The following is an 18,229-nucleotide window of genomic DNA, read 5'->3' on the forward strand; positions in this document are numbered from 1 at the left end:
GCCCTAATTCTGACGACTGTTAAATATAACACAATAACCATATTTACTTTAAAATTGTTCTTATGAAAGAGGATATGTAAAAATGCTACTATAAGATAGTTTAATCATATATAAATTCTTGCCACATATCTATTATAATTAAAAAATATCATTTTATATAAATATCAAGATGAAATAAGTTATTCAAAGAGTATCTATTAAGAGTACACTTCAAGAAGTTGTGCTGCAAATGGAAAAACATATGACGTTTTCCAAAAAATGTTCATTGAAGTTAATAAATTTTCCTCTCATCTTAAAAATTTAAAAATTGATCTTCTGTTCAATTAAATTATACATATATATATATGTACACAAGAGATCTCAGTAAAAAATTTAAATTGTATAAAACCTAGATCGTTTATAAGTACTGTTAAACAATATTGCTTATAAAGATCATTGCTCATGCTCTTATAAGTACTGTTAAATACCACTGTTTATAAGAACCGTTGCTCATGCTTTACAAATTATAATTTTAATCTATTGAAATTCATAAATTTTTTAAAATTTTACTTATTTACGTGAATATGTACAATTGTGATTCTCATATTCTCGTAGACATAAATTGTTCAAAAATTATTACATTAAAAATAAATCATGTGTACTTATTAATATTATTATATTATAACGTGTTAGACAGCTTTATAAATGACATCAAATCATGACATCATTTTTACGTACAAAAATTTTTAATTGGAGTTATAAGAAACGACTTATTTTTTACAAAAATTATTATTTTGTATGAAATATTTTGTAGAAAATAAAACTTATGTGAAAATATACTGTATAATAATAAAATTTCGAAGAATATTTAGATAGACTTTATTACCGCCCTTACTTGTTTCAACGAATTAGATTTATATGCGATATAATTATTTATAAAATTTCGTAGCAAGCTATAAATTTCTAAAAGTTTTATAATTCATGCAACTCTACTATTTGACCACAAAGAAAATATCTTTCAAAATATTTACAAGAAGAAAAATTAATATAAATAAATATCTATAATAATATAATAATATAAACATATTACTTTTAATCATTATATATAATTTTATTATTATCAAAAATGTGTTATTTTATAAATTATAAATCTTTATTAGATATTATTACCTTGTTTTAATTTTTATTTGCGTAATGTAGAATCAATTCACAGTATTGATTTCTTCTAATATGATATAAAAATGATAATATAAAAATGATATATGTACATCCTGTAGAATCGTCATTTCCTGATGTGTCAGACACATTTAGTAGATACGGAATCTGTTATCGCGGATTTATAGAAGGAAGTCGAGTTCCTTTCTACCAGTTATTGCCTGTCGTCCAATAGTCTGGATCGTATAAAACGGACCATATACTTCAATAAAAATTTTATTTAATTCTATTTAATTCTATTTAATTCTCTTATTAATTTCGTTTAAATCAAATTGTCGTGCTGAATAAATGTAAAAAATTATTTACATCCAATAATATTTACATTTAATAATTGTTAAACTTATAAAGCACGTTTTCGTTGATAATGAAAAAAACAACGATGAATGCGCTAATGTTCTTTATTTTTGTAAGTCATGTCCTACATATTTTTGGAAAAGTAACTGTACTGCGCGGACCATTATTATCTACAAGGCCCGACAAAATAAAATTGAGATGTCTCTCAGAGGATGATGGCGGCGCTCTTGTATGGAACTATAACTTAATCTGGCATTATTATCAAGCTGAAAAAAACAATTTACGTAAGTTATGAATCAAAACTGCGATTTTATAATTTACAGAACAAAATATATTTATGTGTTTCATAAAAAATTATTTTTTATACTTTTACATACTAAGATTCTTATCAAAATTTAGTTAATATCTTTTAAATAAATTCATTTACATACAACATTTAATAGATATTTTTACATTTATTTGCGGCAATGTATGTATTATATAGACATACTTATCATTACTTCAGAGTTTCGCGATATAATTGGATTTAACAATAATGCAATAAATTGCAAAATGAACGCAAATGTAAGCTGCTTGAAGGCATGGACTAAAAAAAACGATTGGTATCTTACAAATTCTTTAAAAACACCTATGGGTCCAGTATTTGATCAACGATGGGAAGGTAAAAATCTCTTTTGTCATTTGACAAAAAAGTATAATATATATAAAATGTATTATAAACTATTACAAACAAAATATAACTTTGACATAGCTTTAAGTAACATACACTTAAAATTTTCAGAATTTGAAGAGTATAAAAATGTTCAAGATACCTATTATGTAAATAAACTTGCTGTCGAAGTAAAACTCTCTTTTTCGGTTCGTGCATCTCATGACGCGCATATATTAATTTGCAATGGTACAAATTACCTCAAAGATTCTTGCTATTGGATTATAATAGGAGGTTGGCATAATACATTGTCTGTTCTACGAAAATGCGCAACAGGAGTGCCTTTACTTGGAGAATTTCCCGCAGCAGGTTCGAAATGCAGGGAACCATTAGTTTCCTTCAAGGTAAATACACACATACACACACACACACACACACACACACACACACACACACACACACACACACACACACACACACACACACACACACACACACACACACACACGACACACACACACACACACACACACACACACGCACACACACACACACACACACACACACATGTATATTGTGTTTCTCCTACTTAAAGCCATCACACTTTTTTATTTTACATATAGTAAAAACGTTTCTGAAACATATCCCGAATAAAAAAATTAATCATTTTAAGATTTTTATTCCCTACCATTTACAACATCATCCTAATAAGAATCTTCACAAATCTAAATCCGCAAAAATTGTTGGAAGATCTTTATGTCGCATTTAAAATTAATAATTAATACAGCATAAACCACTATCTGAAAATGAATGGCGAACATTTATTATTACGTGGAACTCTATAATGCGGAGAATAATTGTTTATGATACTGATAAGATTATTATGACATATGTAGACAAAGAAGAATCTTCAAACGATAATTATCATATGTTTATTAGAAGTATCACAGCGATGTTATTTCGATTTCATATATGTAAGTACAGATTTCTAACAAATTTCTATAAATAGAAATTATTTTAAATCGAACATCAAATAATGAAGAAAAATTATATCCACAAATATATTTTTCAGATGATTTTCTACATACAACTGTTGAGAATGCAATTTTAACAAGTCCTGTCTTCCAATTTAATAACAGAACAATGTGCATACAATTGTTAATTGGTCTCTGCGCCGAATGCGAAGCAAGTATAGTCTTGCATGATTTTACCAACAATGATGTGTTTGTAATGGTAACAGCAAAAGGCTCGAAAGCAATTCATGGCTTACCTACGTGGCAATCTGTCAAAATCAAGATAAATTCTTCAGCACTTGATTATAATACTGACAGTAAAATGATAATCGAATTGATTCCTAAACTAAATAAATACAGTTCGAATCCGTTGTGGGCGATAGCGAACGTTCGTCAATGTTCCCAAAACGGTGAGAATTTTGTAACTTTTTATTTTTTTTATTATTTCGGAATTCTATTGCTACTTTGAATTACGTACTTTGTACGTTTGTCAAACATTACAAAGACTTTCCACAATTAATTTTTTTTTGTACGTATAGATTAATTTATTATTTTTTTTTAAAAGCTTTGAGAGAGGGTTTTATGATTTCTGGACAAGATTGGAATAATCAGCTTAAATATTTTTGGCCGAATGAGACATGCCAAAAATTATTTTACGATGAACATGTCACCGTGAATCATTTATCGAGTATCAAGTTTGACGCAAATCTGGGTACTTACTAACAATTATTATTTACGTCATATAATTGAAATTAATAATATAATATATTTTATTTATTAAGTCTTTAAAATATAAATAAGTTAAAAAAATTATTTATTCACTAAATTTTTAAATCTACAAGTTGAAAAAAATATTTTAAATATAAAAAGTATTTTAATATAAAAATAATGTTTTAGCAGATACTGACACATATTGTCCTGAAGGAAAAATTGGACCGCAATGTTTATTTTCTTGTACTCATCATCTAAGTAGTAACTCTGATTGCAAAGGAACTGAACTTTGTTATGAAGATGGTTGTATGTGTGCTTCAGGTTTTTTAGGAGACGATTGTTCTAAATGTAAATAATTTCTAATATTATCAGCACTATTTTTATTTTTATATATTGTGAAATATTTAAACATTTAATTTTTGATTTTTCAGCTTGTAACGCATATACATATGGTTATGGTTGTATGAAGACATGTGGCTCATGTTTTTACAATGAACAATGTAATAAAGCAAATGGAGAGTGTAGTAAAGGTTGCAATAATAATAGTGAAAAAGTATATATATCACCTTTATGTCAAACAAGTAACAATCTTTTATATAATACATAGCATGCTGCTTTTATATTATGTCAATTGAACAATATCTATCATTATTAGATACAAGTATACAAATAATCAATCATTTTACAGGCGTAGACAAGCCCGACGAACCTACAATTATTTCGATAAGTGAGACGACTATTCACGTCGTTATTCCTATAACATGGAAGGACGAATATGATAAAATATCGATTCATTATTCTTTTGACATTCGAGTAACATTTTAAATTGAATACATTTTGAAGTATTATTTTTTTTAATTCCTTAAAATAACAAGAATTAGTATTTAGTAGTAACAACAATTTACAATCGATTTAAATATTTGAATATCATCCATTCGACAATAAAATGAAAGGAAAATTTAATTTTATGATACATTTTTTACAGACAAATATTAAATATATTGAGCAACCATGGAACGAGTTATTTCGAAATATGACACAACTTACAGGAAATTTTGAGAACTTGGAACCTGGTGTTATTTATCATATCGGTTTGATCCTGGATATTACTGGAATAAAAATACATAGTGATTGGCAAGTAGCTGAAACTAAATGCAATCGTGAGTCAATATTTTTTAAATTTAGAAATTAAATTAATTAATGTTAATTTCGTAAACAGTTATTCAACCTTTATATTTATCATTACATTCTATATAAATGGAATTAAATAAATCAAAATTTATTATATTATTATTACATATATTATTTTTATTATATAGAAACAAATTTAATTTTACATTGTATGATGCAAAATTATTTAAAAATAATTAAAAAATTGCAAATTAACTTATTGATTGAGTAATTAATAGAAGGCTATCTTTATTATTGTGAAACTCGTAATAAAAATATCATTTCAGTTTTTTATTTACTTTTATATAAATAATACAATATTTTCTATAATAACTCTTTGCATTATGATGCAGCGGTTGAAAATTTCAATATAACATCCAAAGAAAACAGCATCACTATTAATTGGCAACTCAATCCAACAGTATGTAGATATTTTATGTAAATTTGATTCAGATCTCTTTTAACTTTGCATATTGCATTTAAACATTTTATCACAGTATTTCGGAATAAATGAAACTCAACTTTGTTTTTTTTTTATCACAGCAATTATATTCATGTCCGATAAATTGGTATCATCTGACAGTTTACAAAATAGATACGAGTATGGTAGTCAGTTCTTTAACACCTACATCCTTTGAATACGAATTGGAGTACTTGCCATCATACACTTCTTTTGAAGTGAATATATATCATAAAAATCATAAGTTATTTTCCCAGGAAATTCATACGCTTGAAGGCGGTAAGTTCACTTCAAAAGAAAGAGTTTGTATATTTTTGCAATATAGATATGTATTATGTTGCATATATGCTTTATAAGTTATAAATAAAATTTTACAAATATAATTTTACAAATATTCACAGTCCCTTCTAAAGTGTCAGATCTTCAAAGTATGTTGTCGGCTAATACAGAACTTATTCTGATTTGGAGAGCTCCACTTGAACCGAATGGAAAAATAGAGAAATACGAAGTATTCTTAAAGGTAATAAATGCAGATAAGAAAATTGGTTATCAATTAAAATTAATTAAAATTACTCAATTGTGTATCTCAAACTGATTTATTTTACATTTGTTAGTGCTCTATAGTATTCGAAATATCAAACTATGATGAAGCGCAATATTATTAAAATTGAATGCAAACATTTAATTTAACTATTTCAACATTAGATTTTTATTGAAATGTACTTTAATTATTATGTAGATTATACTTTGTATACTAATTCTAGGTTGAAGAGTACTTTGGTTGTAAGAACTTAAAAATATCTATACTAACTAATCACACTATTATAAATTCTATTACAAACGTACCAACCATCACAATTCGAGATTTACATCCATACAGATCTTATAGTGCACAGGTCAGAGCTTATAATTCACGACATTTCAGCATGTTCGCAGAGACAACCTTTAAAACAGCACAGTCTGGTACATATATCATTTACTAGAATTACTAGAATTATTGTTAATATTACAGATAAAGAATGCCAATCAATTTATTTATTTGTTTATTAATTTTTAATAATACTTTTAATAATTAATTAAATACTTAAGTAATTGTATATTGATATCTTATATACGTATGAAAGCTTCTCACAAAAAAAAAATAAGAAAATCAACGGTTTTATAGAGATACCATCAGAATTATTTAATCAGTTGACAATACAAAATTGGAAACTGTCATGGAGTCCACCCGAAGATTGTACAACGATTTCGGGAGCACTGAAAGCCAGAATAAGAATACACGGCATTAGTGATGCTGTTAAATACTTTAATATAACCAAACAGACTAGCCGCAATTATATCGATTTGAGTGGATTAGATCCGAAATTAAACGGTCTTGAGCGATACATGGCAACAGTATATGTAATAAGAGAATTTATGAGCAAAGAAAATGCCTCCGCTTATAAAAAAATCGAGTTTGAAACTCCATCGACAGGTAAAACTTGATATTATTAGTACTTTGATAATTTTTTCTGTAATCATAATGTAATTGAAATAACAGCTCCGCCCGAAGTAACCAATTTAGAGATCGTCGAAATTGATACTCGTCAAAACTTGATACATCTGAGATGGCAAAGTCCGCTTCCACCTCTCAACGGAAAATTACGTATTTATGGTGTCCAGTTATGTGACACATATAGCAAACATTGTTCAGATATTCAAGTTCAATTCAATGAGTTTTGTGACTTGTGGGACGATTATATTTGTAAAGTTATTCAGAAACCTTTCATATTTTCTCTCAAAATAATTAAGGTAAAATAATATTAAGATCCATGACTTTTTCAATATTTCTGGTAAACATAAATAAATTTTGTGGCATAATAGAAAAAATAAGCTAATGAATATAAAAGTCATATAAAGAAATGTATTGTAGGTTTTCGCGTACAATATGGACGTTACTGAGCCAGGCCTTCCAGTCTTCGTTACTCGCGATATGCTTCATAATACAAGTAAAATTTCAAATTTAGTAAATAATTGTAAAAATGTTTATTATGTGCAATAAATAATTATTTAGTCTTCTTAGAATTTTTTCAGAATATATTGTAAAGTAATTTAAGTATTATTTAGAATTTTTCCAAAATATTGTAAATTAATTTAAGTATTGCTTCGAATAAATATTACAATCAGATTACATTTTAGCGCCGGATGCACCTGGAAATTATACTTTTACGATCAACAACAACAGCGTGGTTGATTTAAAATGGCTTCATCCTTGGAAGACAGGTGCTCCTCTTGAATATTTTCGCATTCGAATTGAAGAAATCTCCTCAAATCTGAGAAGACGCCCTTCTCGATCATTTATGGGCGAAATATTTGAATATCCGGTGACACAATACATGCGTAACTACAGCAAACAGTTATATTTGTTTCCGTCAACGCAATACATTATCTATATTCAAGCTGTGACAATTGAAAATAAATCTAGCAATACAAAGTTCGTGGAAGTTCATACGCCTTCAACTGCAGTTTTTGATGGCGTTCTAGACATGATAGACAAATTCGATTCCACGATTTTATTAAATATACCGTTTGTTATAAACGACACTCAAGATAGCATGATGTATGTCATAATAAAAGGCCATAATCCTTGCGAGCAATATTTGAAAATACCTGAGAAATTACGAACACGAGCAGGCATAAAGATAAACGAAATCGCATGGCTAGCTGCTGAAGTTTCTGTATGTATATAAAATAGTTTTGACTTCTATGCATGATTTAATCATAAATAATCTTACAATAATAATTAAGTAATAATTGATTACAAAAATTTTAATAGCTGTAATCTTGTTTTATGTACATGTAACTAATTAAAATAAGATTAAAGTTACCTAAATTACAATTACAATATTAACACAAATGAAAAATAGCTTTAAAATGCTGTATATTTAGAATAAAATATTTTTGCTTTTAATTGTGACAGACCAGTGAGTTCGCTGGCAAACAATTCACGATCGGTGATAATTATATTTATGGTAATGCAAAGAATTGCCCATTAAAATCTAAAGGATATTATGACATAGTGATTATCGTAACTGATCGGAATTTATTCACCGAGTCCATTATGCTTTCAAGATCGGTTCTTATTGGTGAAGTCCCACCGAAGCATCACGAAGCGTGGCTCATATCTGTTATATTACTTCTTGTTGTGGCAGGCGTAGCTTTTTACTTGTATCGAAGGTAGTATCTTTCCACTTCTTAGAGGACAAAGTAATACTGCTACTTCCATTTATTAATATTTGTCGTGTAAGCAGTTTAGACAAAATTATCTGTTGATATCAAATCAAATTTAATGCTATACAGATTAATTTTATGTCTATTGCAAGTTAACGTATAATTTTTTTTACAGGAAAAAGCAGAAATTAACTGAACAGTTAATGCAAGACGAGATGATTCTGTCGCAAAATATTGAAAACTTCGAACAAGAAACGAAATCTTCGATATCGAATTCAAAGCAAAATCTATCTACTTCTTCTGATAGACAATCCCTATCGCAGACGATCATACCGGAAGTATCTATCGCCGCAAATAACAACGAAGAGAAAACAGAAATGTCATCGTTAGTGAAGGTGAAAGATTTTGAAAATTATGTCAGGCAGGCGATACAATCAGGATTGCTCGATAAGCAATATGAGGTGTGTTTTAATTTTGGTTTTAATTCTGAACTACTAAATTGTCTTCTCGATTGTTCTGAAAACTTAATATTTCTACATTCTCTGAATTAAATAACAAAATCTTAATTATATATAAATCTTTATCAATTTATGGAGAATCATATTATTTTCTTTACTATAATAATCACAATTCACAAAAATATAATACAATAAGATAATTTTGCAATTTTTTTTGAGACATTTTCAAGAGGACAAACGAAACCGTGGGATTATGGGAAATTACCGCAGAATAAATCTAAGAATCGATATGGAAATCTTATTGCGTGTAAGTAAAAAGTCGACCATAGAATAGTTTTGCGCAGCACTGACTTAATATCGTTTATTTGTGTTGATTTGTACAGATGATGAAACGCGTGTGATATTAAAGAAACTTCCGGATGACGGTCACTCCGATTACATCAACGCTAATTATATCACCGTAAGCCCTGATTAATCATAAGTGTTTCAGTTTCAAAGTATAAATAATATTTCTGTTTACATTAATGGCAATTTTTTAATGGCAATTTCTTAATTAAATTTAATTATTCCAAAAGGGTTATAAAAAGGATAAGCATTATATAGCAACACAAGGACCCAAACCTAATACAGTCATCGACTTCTGGCGCATGATTTGGCAAGAAAATGTTCTTATTATCTGCATGTTGACAAATGTGATTGAAAGTGGAAAAGTAAAATTCTTTTTGGAGTATGCTCATTAAATCATTATTGTTTTGCTATAAATAGTTTAATAATGGTTTTTCTAGACAAAATGCGAACAATATTGGCCAGATATCGGTAAGAAGAAGAAATACGGCGACATAATTGTACTAAATGCGAAGCACAATGTCTTTGCTGATTATTGCTTTAGAATTTTCAATGTCACTTGTGGAAAGGAAACTCGTAAGGTACCAACATTTTTTTTATGCATATTAGACGCAATAACTTTTATTAAATAATACGCATCAATCATAGATAGAACATCTGCATTATACGGCTTGGCCAGACCATAGTGTGCCATTATATACGCACTCCATAGTCACGTACTTAAAGAAATTGTTGGCAACACCACCTGGAATCGGACCCGTGGTAGTCCATTGCAGTGCTGGCGTGGGAAGAACCGGGACCATCATTTTGTGCGATATTTGTCTCCGTCGAGCAGCAGCGGAAGGGGTAATAATATTTTTTTATTTGTTTATCGCTTCAATAACGCCATTTGCATAAGTAATTAACTGTATTTCAATATTTACTTCAGTAGCACAATTATTGGCACAGTATTGCTCAAATATGATATTGACTTAACATTGGCTCAATATATCTTCAACATTTAATCAATATATATCGTTAATAAATTGTTACTAGGATTAGTACATAAATTATATGAATGATAATAATTTTTATTATTTTATTGAATAAAATTATTTAGCTAGTTGATGTTTTCGCCGAAACGACGTCCATCAGAAGCGAAAGAGCTAACATGGTGGATAATAAACAACAATACCTGTTAGCGCATTTGGCATTAGTGGAATGTTTGCTTTCTATTCCAACCACATTGCCATGTAATGAAATGTTACTAATACAAATTAAAGCGTTAAAGAAACAATTGCCGCTTCACCAGCAAAGGTATATCTTAAAAACTCGATTTCAATTTATGTTCATTGTTAAATTGTTTAAATTAGGTAATATTACAAAAATTAATTATTCTATGACCTTTAGATTACAGAATACTGCATGGCAAGATGAAGCCCTGCGACAAATTACGTCTCCTCCATCATTATCGGAGTGTAATCGAGTTAAAAATAGATTTCCGGAATTGATTTCAGGTTTGTATTTTAATTATATGGGATTTTATTTCATAAGCATATTAAAAATTCCAAATTTTTTTAATTATATGATGATAAGCCAAGAAATTAGATTAATGTTTTGTACAGTTAACAATAAATTCTTGATATAGTAGAAAATAATCAGAAATTTAGAAAAATTAAAAAAAAAAATATTTTATTTTGTAGATAAGATCAATAGAATATATTTGAAAAGATATCCAGCATCAGATGAAGACAGCGACTATTTATCCGCTGTTTATGTAGACGGAGTAAAAGTTCAGAATCAATATCTAGCTTCACAGCTTCCTATGCCATCAACGATTAATGATTTTTGGCGAATGATCGCTGAGTTTAAAGTTGAACTTATTCTAATGCTGCAACCACCTGATTTTCAGAATCCTGTATGTTTTTTTCTACATATTAATACAAATTATATTTATGAGAATGAAATGTTTAGCAAAATCTAAATTATATAACTACAACAACTATTTTGTTCATTTCTTAAAACTACATGCGCATTGTTTAAACAAAATAAATCAACTAATTGAGATAATTTATAAAATATAATATATAGCTGATTTATTTTGTTTATATGCGCAATTACGCATATATTTTTAAATTATTAAATATCATATTGTAATAACTAAGTTATATAAATGCAGTTGTGTTTATAAATGCAATTATATATCCTTGAAATTACAGACTTGCTGCGCCATTGCTCCTACAAGCGGTGAGTTTAAACCAGTTCCATATTTAAATATCATAATGAAGGAAGTCGTAGAGTTGGAGTATTATACCTCACAAAAATTGTTGCTCATTGATAGTTCCGAGGTAAATCAATTCAATACGACAAGTTTGACAGTTTTCATTTGTCACTACCTATTTAGCTTGATGATGTTTTGTCGTAGAAACCCTCCAGAGAACAATTTGTTACTATACTATGTTTGACGGAGTGGAAACCTGGAAAGAATCAACTACCACCACCAGTTATAACAATGGTGACTCTTTGGCAAGCTGCGGAGAGAATTGCGAGAGGCGATGGGCCTACTGTCACACTTTGCCAGTAAAAATTATATACATATTATGATATTACTATTCTAAATCGAAAGATTGTCATATACTATAATTCAAATTATTATGTGTTTTTCTTTAATAATAAAAAACATTTTTTTTATACTTACATATTAATTTATATAATAATTTAATATTAAATAATTTTTTCAGAATTCTTTCAAATAATTGAGCATATATATATATATATATATATTTATATAATTAATTATATATTTTTTCTCAAGCAATGTTTCGCGAAATATTAAAAAATATATAACAATCTTTCAGCGACGGAGTAACTGGATGTGGTCTCTATCTAGCATTGAGTTTCCTGCTAGAACGAATGGCTGTCGAAAGAGAATGCGATGTTTCTTTAGCAGTGCGAGCTGTTAGACGATCAAGACCAGATTTTGTTCATTCTTTGGTAATATAATTTTAACAAAAAGAAAAAATGTTGATAAACATTTTATCGATACAAAATTGTATTCTTCATTTTTACTATACAAAAAAATTATAAGAAACTTTAAATAATATATTCAAGTAAGAAATTTTATTTAATGTTTATAGGAACATCTGGAATACTTGTACAATGCAGCAGAGACATATTTGAAATATTTTGAAACCTATGCGAATTTTTCATAAATTAAAAATAAGTTATTAAGATAAGATAATAAAGCAGCATTACATTGTATAATTATAAAAAGTCGAATGTAGCAATATGCATATGTATTAAATATTGATGTATATTAAGTATATTAACATTGAGGTTTTGTAGTGTAACCTAAAAAATGTTTTATTTATTAACAATTGTATTTTTGGAAATATTTTTGGAAATATATAAAATATTGTATTATGGAGAATAATAGTGAGTATAACTTTATGCTTTCCTCAGTTTTTCTATTTTATGACCAAGGTGAACCACCTTCGTGTTTATGGATACGCCATACGCGACATACATATCTTTTATCTGATAATGCGGGAATGCGCATACTATTAATTCGAAATGTTAAGTGATGTAACTTTTATGAGTAATATCGTTAGCAAGTAAAGCCCAATTGAACCAATTACGTTGACTTGAAGCGAGGCTTAAAATTCTCTCTATCTCTCTTTCTCTTTCAGTTTTAAAACGAGACAGATAGAATTTTAAGTCTCGCTTAAAGTCAAAGTAACATTGATGCAACCGGACCTAAGTGAATTTGATTTATCTTAAGAAATTCAAAATTAATTTGAAAAACCTACTCCACTTAAAAATTTTAAATAAATGTACAATGTGTATATTTAAATTTATTTAAAATGTTCCATATCAATGCTTGATATTTTTCAATTAATATCATGTATCAATCTAGGAAAAAATATTCTATTAAATATAATTATATACAATTATATGAAATTATATATAATTATAAAATTGCAGGGTTGGCAAAGAATAGATAATGCTTTTTTTTTTTAAGAATATATCATGTTTTTAAGAATGTATTATGTTTCTTTGAAAATATATTTTTAATGCTTCAAATATGCTTTAAACAATATTATAAAAAAACATATTAAAATATATTAAAAATATCAATTATCAAATTTTAAACTGTTTAAAATATATTTAAAATATATTTTTCATTAACCTTGTAAAATTGATATATTTTATACATAATTATATATATAATTTTTAATTATATATAAAATATGTCCATATATAACATTTTTTCTCGGGAAGACATTATAGATTGAAATAAAAGTATCTAGTGCTAATTCATTTGTATCATGTCAACACTCAGCACATTCTTAAAAAAAATTTGGTAATTATACGATTTCATTATGAGAAGAAGCGTGGCAAAGCAGACAACGCACTGTCTGCTATAATAGAGATCCCGAATTTAATTCCTGATAGATCCAAAATATTTTCATATTTCTCGTGTCTTCTTTCGGAAGGAAATGGCAACCCATCGAGAATATCTTTGCCAAGAGCACTTCTCTACAATTTCATCGACATCACAATCGACATTAAATTGTAAATCCCATATAATTATTTACAATAACCAGCACATCACAACATGTAAGAGAAGTTACCACGCTCGAGCAATATTCTAATGAAAATAAAATCGGAGCGGAAGTCGAATGTAATGGGAGAGTAATAGAAGTGTAAATGAAGCTTCTAAAAGGTGAAAATTGAAACAACGAAATGTAAAAGAGGCATTTATGCTTCTTTTATATTCCGTTGTTTCAATTTATGCTTCTATTACTGTCCCATTACATTCAACGCTCCGATTTTTATTTTCATCAGAACTGAGGAGATGACTCTATAAGCAAAGTTCCAGCTTTAAGAATCTGTTTTGTTAATTCCGATAATTTTTGAAATTATGAACAACGAATTACGAAAATTTTGAAATTATGAACAATCAAAAGTGATCCTCTTAATTAACCCGCGATAAATCACGAAAAAATCTTAGATACGATTTTTGGCTCGTTCAAAATTTACAATATATATATATACTCAAGATAATACAACAATATATAACAATAGCATATTCAAACAAATTATTTTTTCCTTCTAATCATCTATTTTTGTATTAGTTTCCAAATTTTTAAATGGATAAAATCTTTTATAAAATAATGTAAATGTAACAAAAGCTTAAACTTTACATAAGAATTTTTATGTAATAGATACAAAAATCAAATTAAAGAAAATTAACATTCTTTTACAATAAATTATAACTCTGTTTTATCTCCTTTAAAAATCATGTGTTAGAAATGTTGCTCATAAATTTCGTGACATTGAATAACTAATATAACTACAATATGATTATTTGAAGAAAACTTCTGTTTGGAATCCGATTTCGGCGGCCATGACCGACTAGCAGATTTCGCTGCAAGAAAAGTAAAAATTTTACGGACCTAACTGGTGACCGAAGCTGTGAATATCCCTGCCTCTCGTAAAGTCTTTCATCTCGCCGGCAGAAGGCGCCTCCATCGTGGACCTCGCTGATAAACAGCTAATGCTACATACCACAAAGAGACGCGAGCCGTCGCGACGACGCATACGAAGTACCTCCGGCGCGCAATTCTCACGTGTGTTTCGACGCGTTTTCGATTACTATTGATAAATTGGCACAAATTTGCCGCGCTCAAGGAATACGACTTCCGGTGTGAATATTTGATCAAAGGCCGGGGAAATATCAAGAGGAAACTAGGGCGTATTTTATGCGACCGTAGTCGCACCGTCGTGGAGCAGCAGGTAAAAATTCTTCGAATAAAGTGCGTGCGTGCGTGCGTGCGTGCGCATGGCGAACACGTGGCGTCGCGACGGCGCGTCGCGGATGCGACAGGCCATTGTTCCGCATCAATGAAGTTCCGTTCTAAGCAACCATTGACAGTTAGCGTCAGCCAAGCTTAACGATCGACATGTCGCAACCCAAGGCCGTGGAGGACATGTTTGCCGCTCGAACTCGATTGCTCGAAATCGCTACACTGCGAGATTTCCCGCTCGCATTTGAACGACTCCCGATGAACGACCTTGTTCTAGGAAAAATAATGACAAAATAAAGAGAAAAGCTAGATTTTCCCCGGAAATTTGTATACCGCGCGTAGTCGCGTCGCGATTTTCAAAACGGTGCTCCGCAACGTCGAGTGGACTTCGTTTACTCCGCTCGCTTTTGCTGTTCGCTTTTCTGTTATGTAAGGATCACGCTCTGTAAATGTGCAATCTTAGACGCCATTTTAAACGAGCGGTGCGACTCGAGCCGGAATTTGAATGCGCTACGTTTGCAAAATTCTCATATCTATTACTTGATTTGAAATATTATGCGGAAAAGGACAGACAGTTTATTAAAAATAACATATAGGTTTTCTCTTCAAGGAAAACTGAAGTCGATTAAGTTGTGTTTAATTCAGTTATCTATAGATATTATAATTACGGAGAAATGAACATTGTATCGATTACTTGTCAATCATGGTATAATGTCAACAATAATCTTTTAAGATTACTGTTCAAGCTTAGTTTTTATAAAACGTGGTTCTTATATTGTTTGTCCATTGGACAAACAAATAATCCTTTCCTCACACTAATAGCACAATTTATTGGTACAATATTGACCCAGTATATCCTCAATGCATGTCAATAGTTAATCAATGTATCGCCAATGAATTGTGCTGCATAATTTTCTTATGAATTTTCATTATTTTTTTATTTGTATCTATTCCTTGAGATTTAAACAACATTGTGACAAATTAAATCAATATATATGCGGCGATGATTGCAAAAAAGACACATCCTAATAAAAAAAACTTTTATAAGCATAGATTAGATTATAAGCCGATAACAATTATTTTTTGAATAACAATTATTTTATATGAAATAGATTAGATTATAAATCGATAATAATTATTTTTTATGATATTATACTCTGTTAGATATCAAAGGAGAAATGATAACTCAATCCCTTCAATTAAATAATGTTTAATTAAAAATAATAATTTTTAATTTTAATGTCAAAATGTAAATCAATCTATTTCTGTGATTGAATTGCTTATTTTTAAAGTAAACAACATTCATTTTAATGTATGCACTTAATTAGTAAATAATTAAATGTTAATCAAATTTAATACATTTATGGAATTGTTACATTTATTGAAATTGTTTAACTCCATTGTTTTAGTTAAATTAATGACATATTGAATAGGAGTAGTGACGACCTACAGAAATGATTAAAAATAACTCAAATTAATTTATAATTAAATATAATTTGACATTATAAATTTAACATTATAAATTAAATTTAATGTATAGTACGATATTGAAAATCACCATGAAAATTTATTAAAGCCACAAAAGATAAATCAAATTCGGATTATCATATAAAAAATATCATATTTCGAAAAAAATGTACAGTACATTATCTGTAATTTAATTTTTTTTTGTATTATGAATGATGGCGGCATGATAATTCGCTTCATTGATAGACTATTAAGCTAACTAAGATATGAATCTAAATAATAAAATTGCGTAATTAATTTTTCCAACTCTGCAACATTTCTTGGATTTCCAACGGAAAATTTTACAATTTTTTAACTTGGATACGGAGGATGCGTATTATTACGGTATCACGACATCTGCTATCAGATGACTGATATATCGTGCAAAGTAGGTCTTCAGCAGAGTAGCAACTATATTTGTCACTCATGCGAGCGATTTTCTGAAAACCGAGATTTCGCATAAAAATTTACCAAGTGCCAATTATTTATCAATCGCGTGACGCGATACCGACTTTCAACTGCAACTCTGTAAACTGTACGGGAATATAATATGTTACACAACCAAAAGACGTAGGAATTTATTTACGTAGGAATTTATTTACATGGTGAGGAAGAAAAAATAATATAAATTAATAGGCTATCATGGCTCGCCTATTAATTTATGTATTTTATATTATTTCTTCTTCAGTAAAAATCTCGAGTTATTCTTCATAAATGCCATATTCTTGGTATTTATTTAAAAATATTTACGCTCTCAATCATATTTCATGCATTTCACGCATTTGAAAAATATATTTGTTGGAACTTTAAACAGAGTATTTACGTTAAAATTAGATAGTTTCGTTAACGGAGACGTTTCATTATTATTATGACGTAATAAATGGCAATGCTATCTCTTTACTACGATTAGACTTTGACGACCACACGGTTCAGCATATGTTTACGCACAGTTGAAATTAAAGGAAACTTTAGCTCGAACTTCGGACTTTTTAATGCAATGTCTCGCTTATTCTTCATGCAGACAGCGATGTCATACAATTGCGCCTAACTCTGACAATCGATCCGACCGTGGCCCAAGTTGACAGCAATTTAAAATCGCTTCTGCTCCTTCGTAAGATGTCCCGCGGGGTAATTCCGATATAATTAAGATCCATCCGGCGCCATCCGGATCAAGAATTAACTCCGTTCTTTCCTACTTTCGCCGAAATCTCATCGATATTTATGATCGTCCCACGCGAAAACATCCTTAAGGCACTCTCGTAATTCGATATTTCCAAATATTTCCGTATTAATTATGGATCTTGTTTTCATCACATTTTACAAATTTGCATGATTTTTTATATTATACATCTACGTTTGGAAATTTCCAAATAGTATAGAATCCAAAGAGAACTTTATATACATATATTGGGTTGTCCGGAAAGTTCGTG

The 18,229-nt window shown here is 29.0% G+C and overlaps 1 protein-coding gene across 1 annotated transcript; it reads left to right on the forward strand.

The window, feature by feature from the left end:
- The first annotated feature begins 1,573 nt into the window (after nt 1-1,573).
- LOC105617112 (receptor-type tyrosine-protein phosphatase F-like) lies at nt 1,574-12,486 on the forward strand. Its single transcript, XM_012198690.1, has 28 exons — nt 1,574-1,772; nt 1,994-2,149; nt 2,297-2,541; nt 2,925-3,111; nt 3,210-3,560; nt 4,048-4,167; nt 4,293-4,414; nt 4,847-5,021; nt 5,385-5,452; nt 5,575-5,770; nt 5,893-6,011; nt 6,256-6,454; nt 6,657-6,965; nt 7,032-7,235; nt 7,931-8,208; nt 8,451-8,707; nt 8,877-9,162; nt 9,379-9,466; nt 9,543-9,619; nt 9,735-9,869; nt 9,945-10,085; nt 10,153-10,350; nt 10,604-10,800; nt 10,894-11,000; nt 11,196-11,401; nt 11,703-11,831; nt 11,909-12,063; nt 12,342-12,486. The coding sequence occupies exons 1-28, from the start codon at nt 1,574-1,576 to the stop codon at nt 12,484-12,486; spliced, it is 5,049 nt and encodes a 1,682-aa protein (XP_012054080.1).
- Nucleotides 12,487-18,229: the final 5,743 nt, after the last annotated feature.

Source organism: Atta cephalotes, assembly GCF_000143395.1.
Source record: "Atta cephalotes unplaced genomic scaffold scaffold00011, whole genome shotgun sequence".
NCBI lineage: Eukaryota > Metazoa > Arthropoda > Insecta > Hymenoptera > Formicidae > Atta > Atta cephalotes.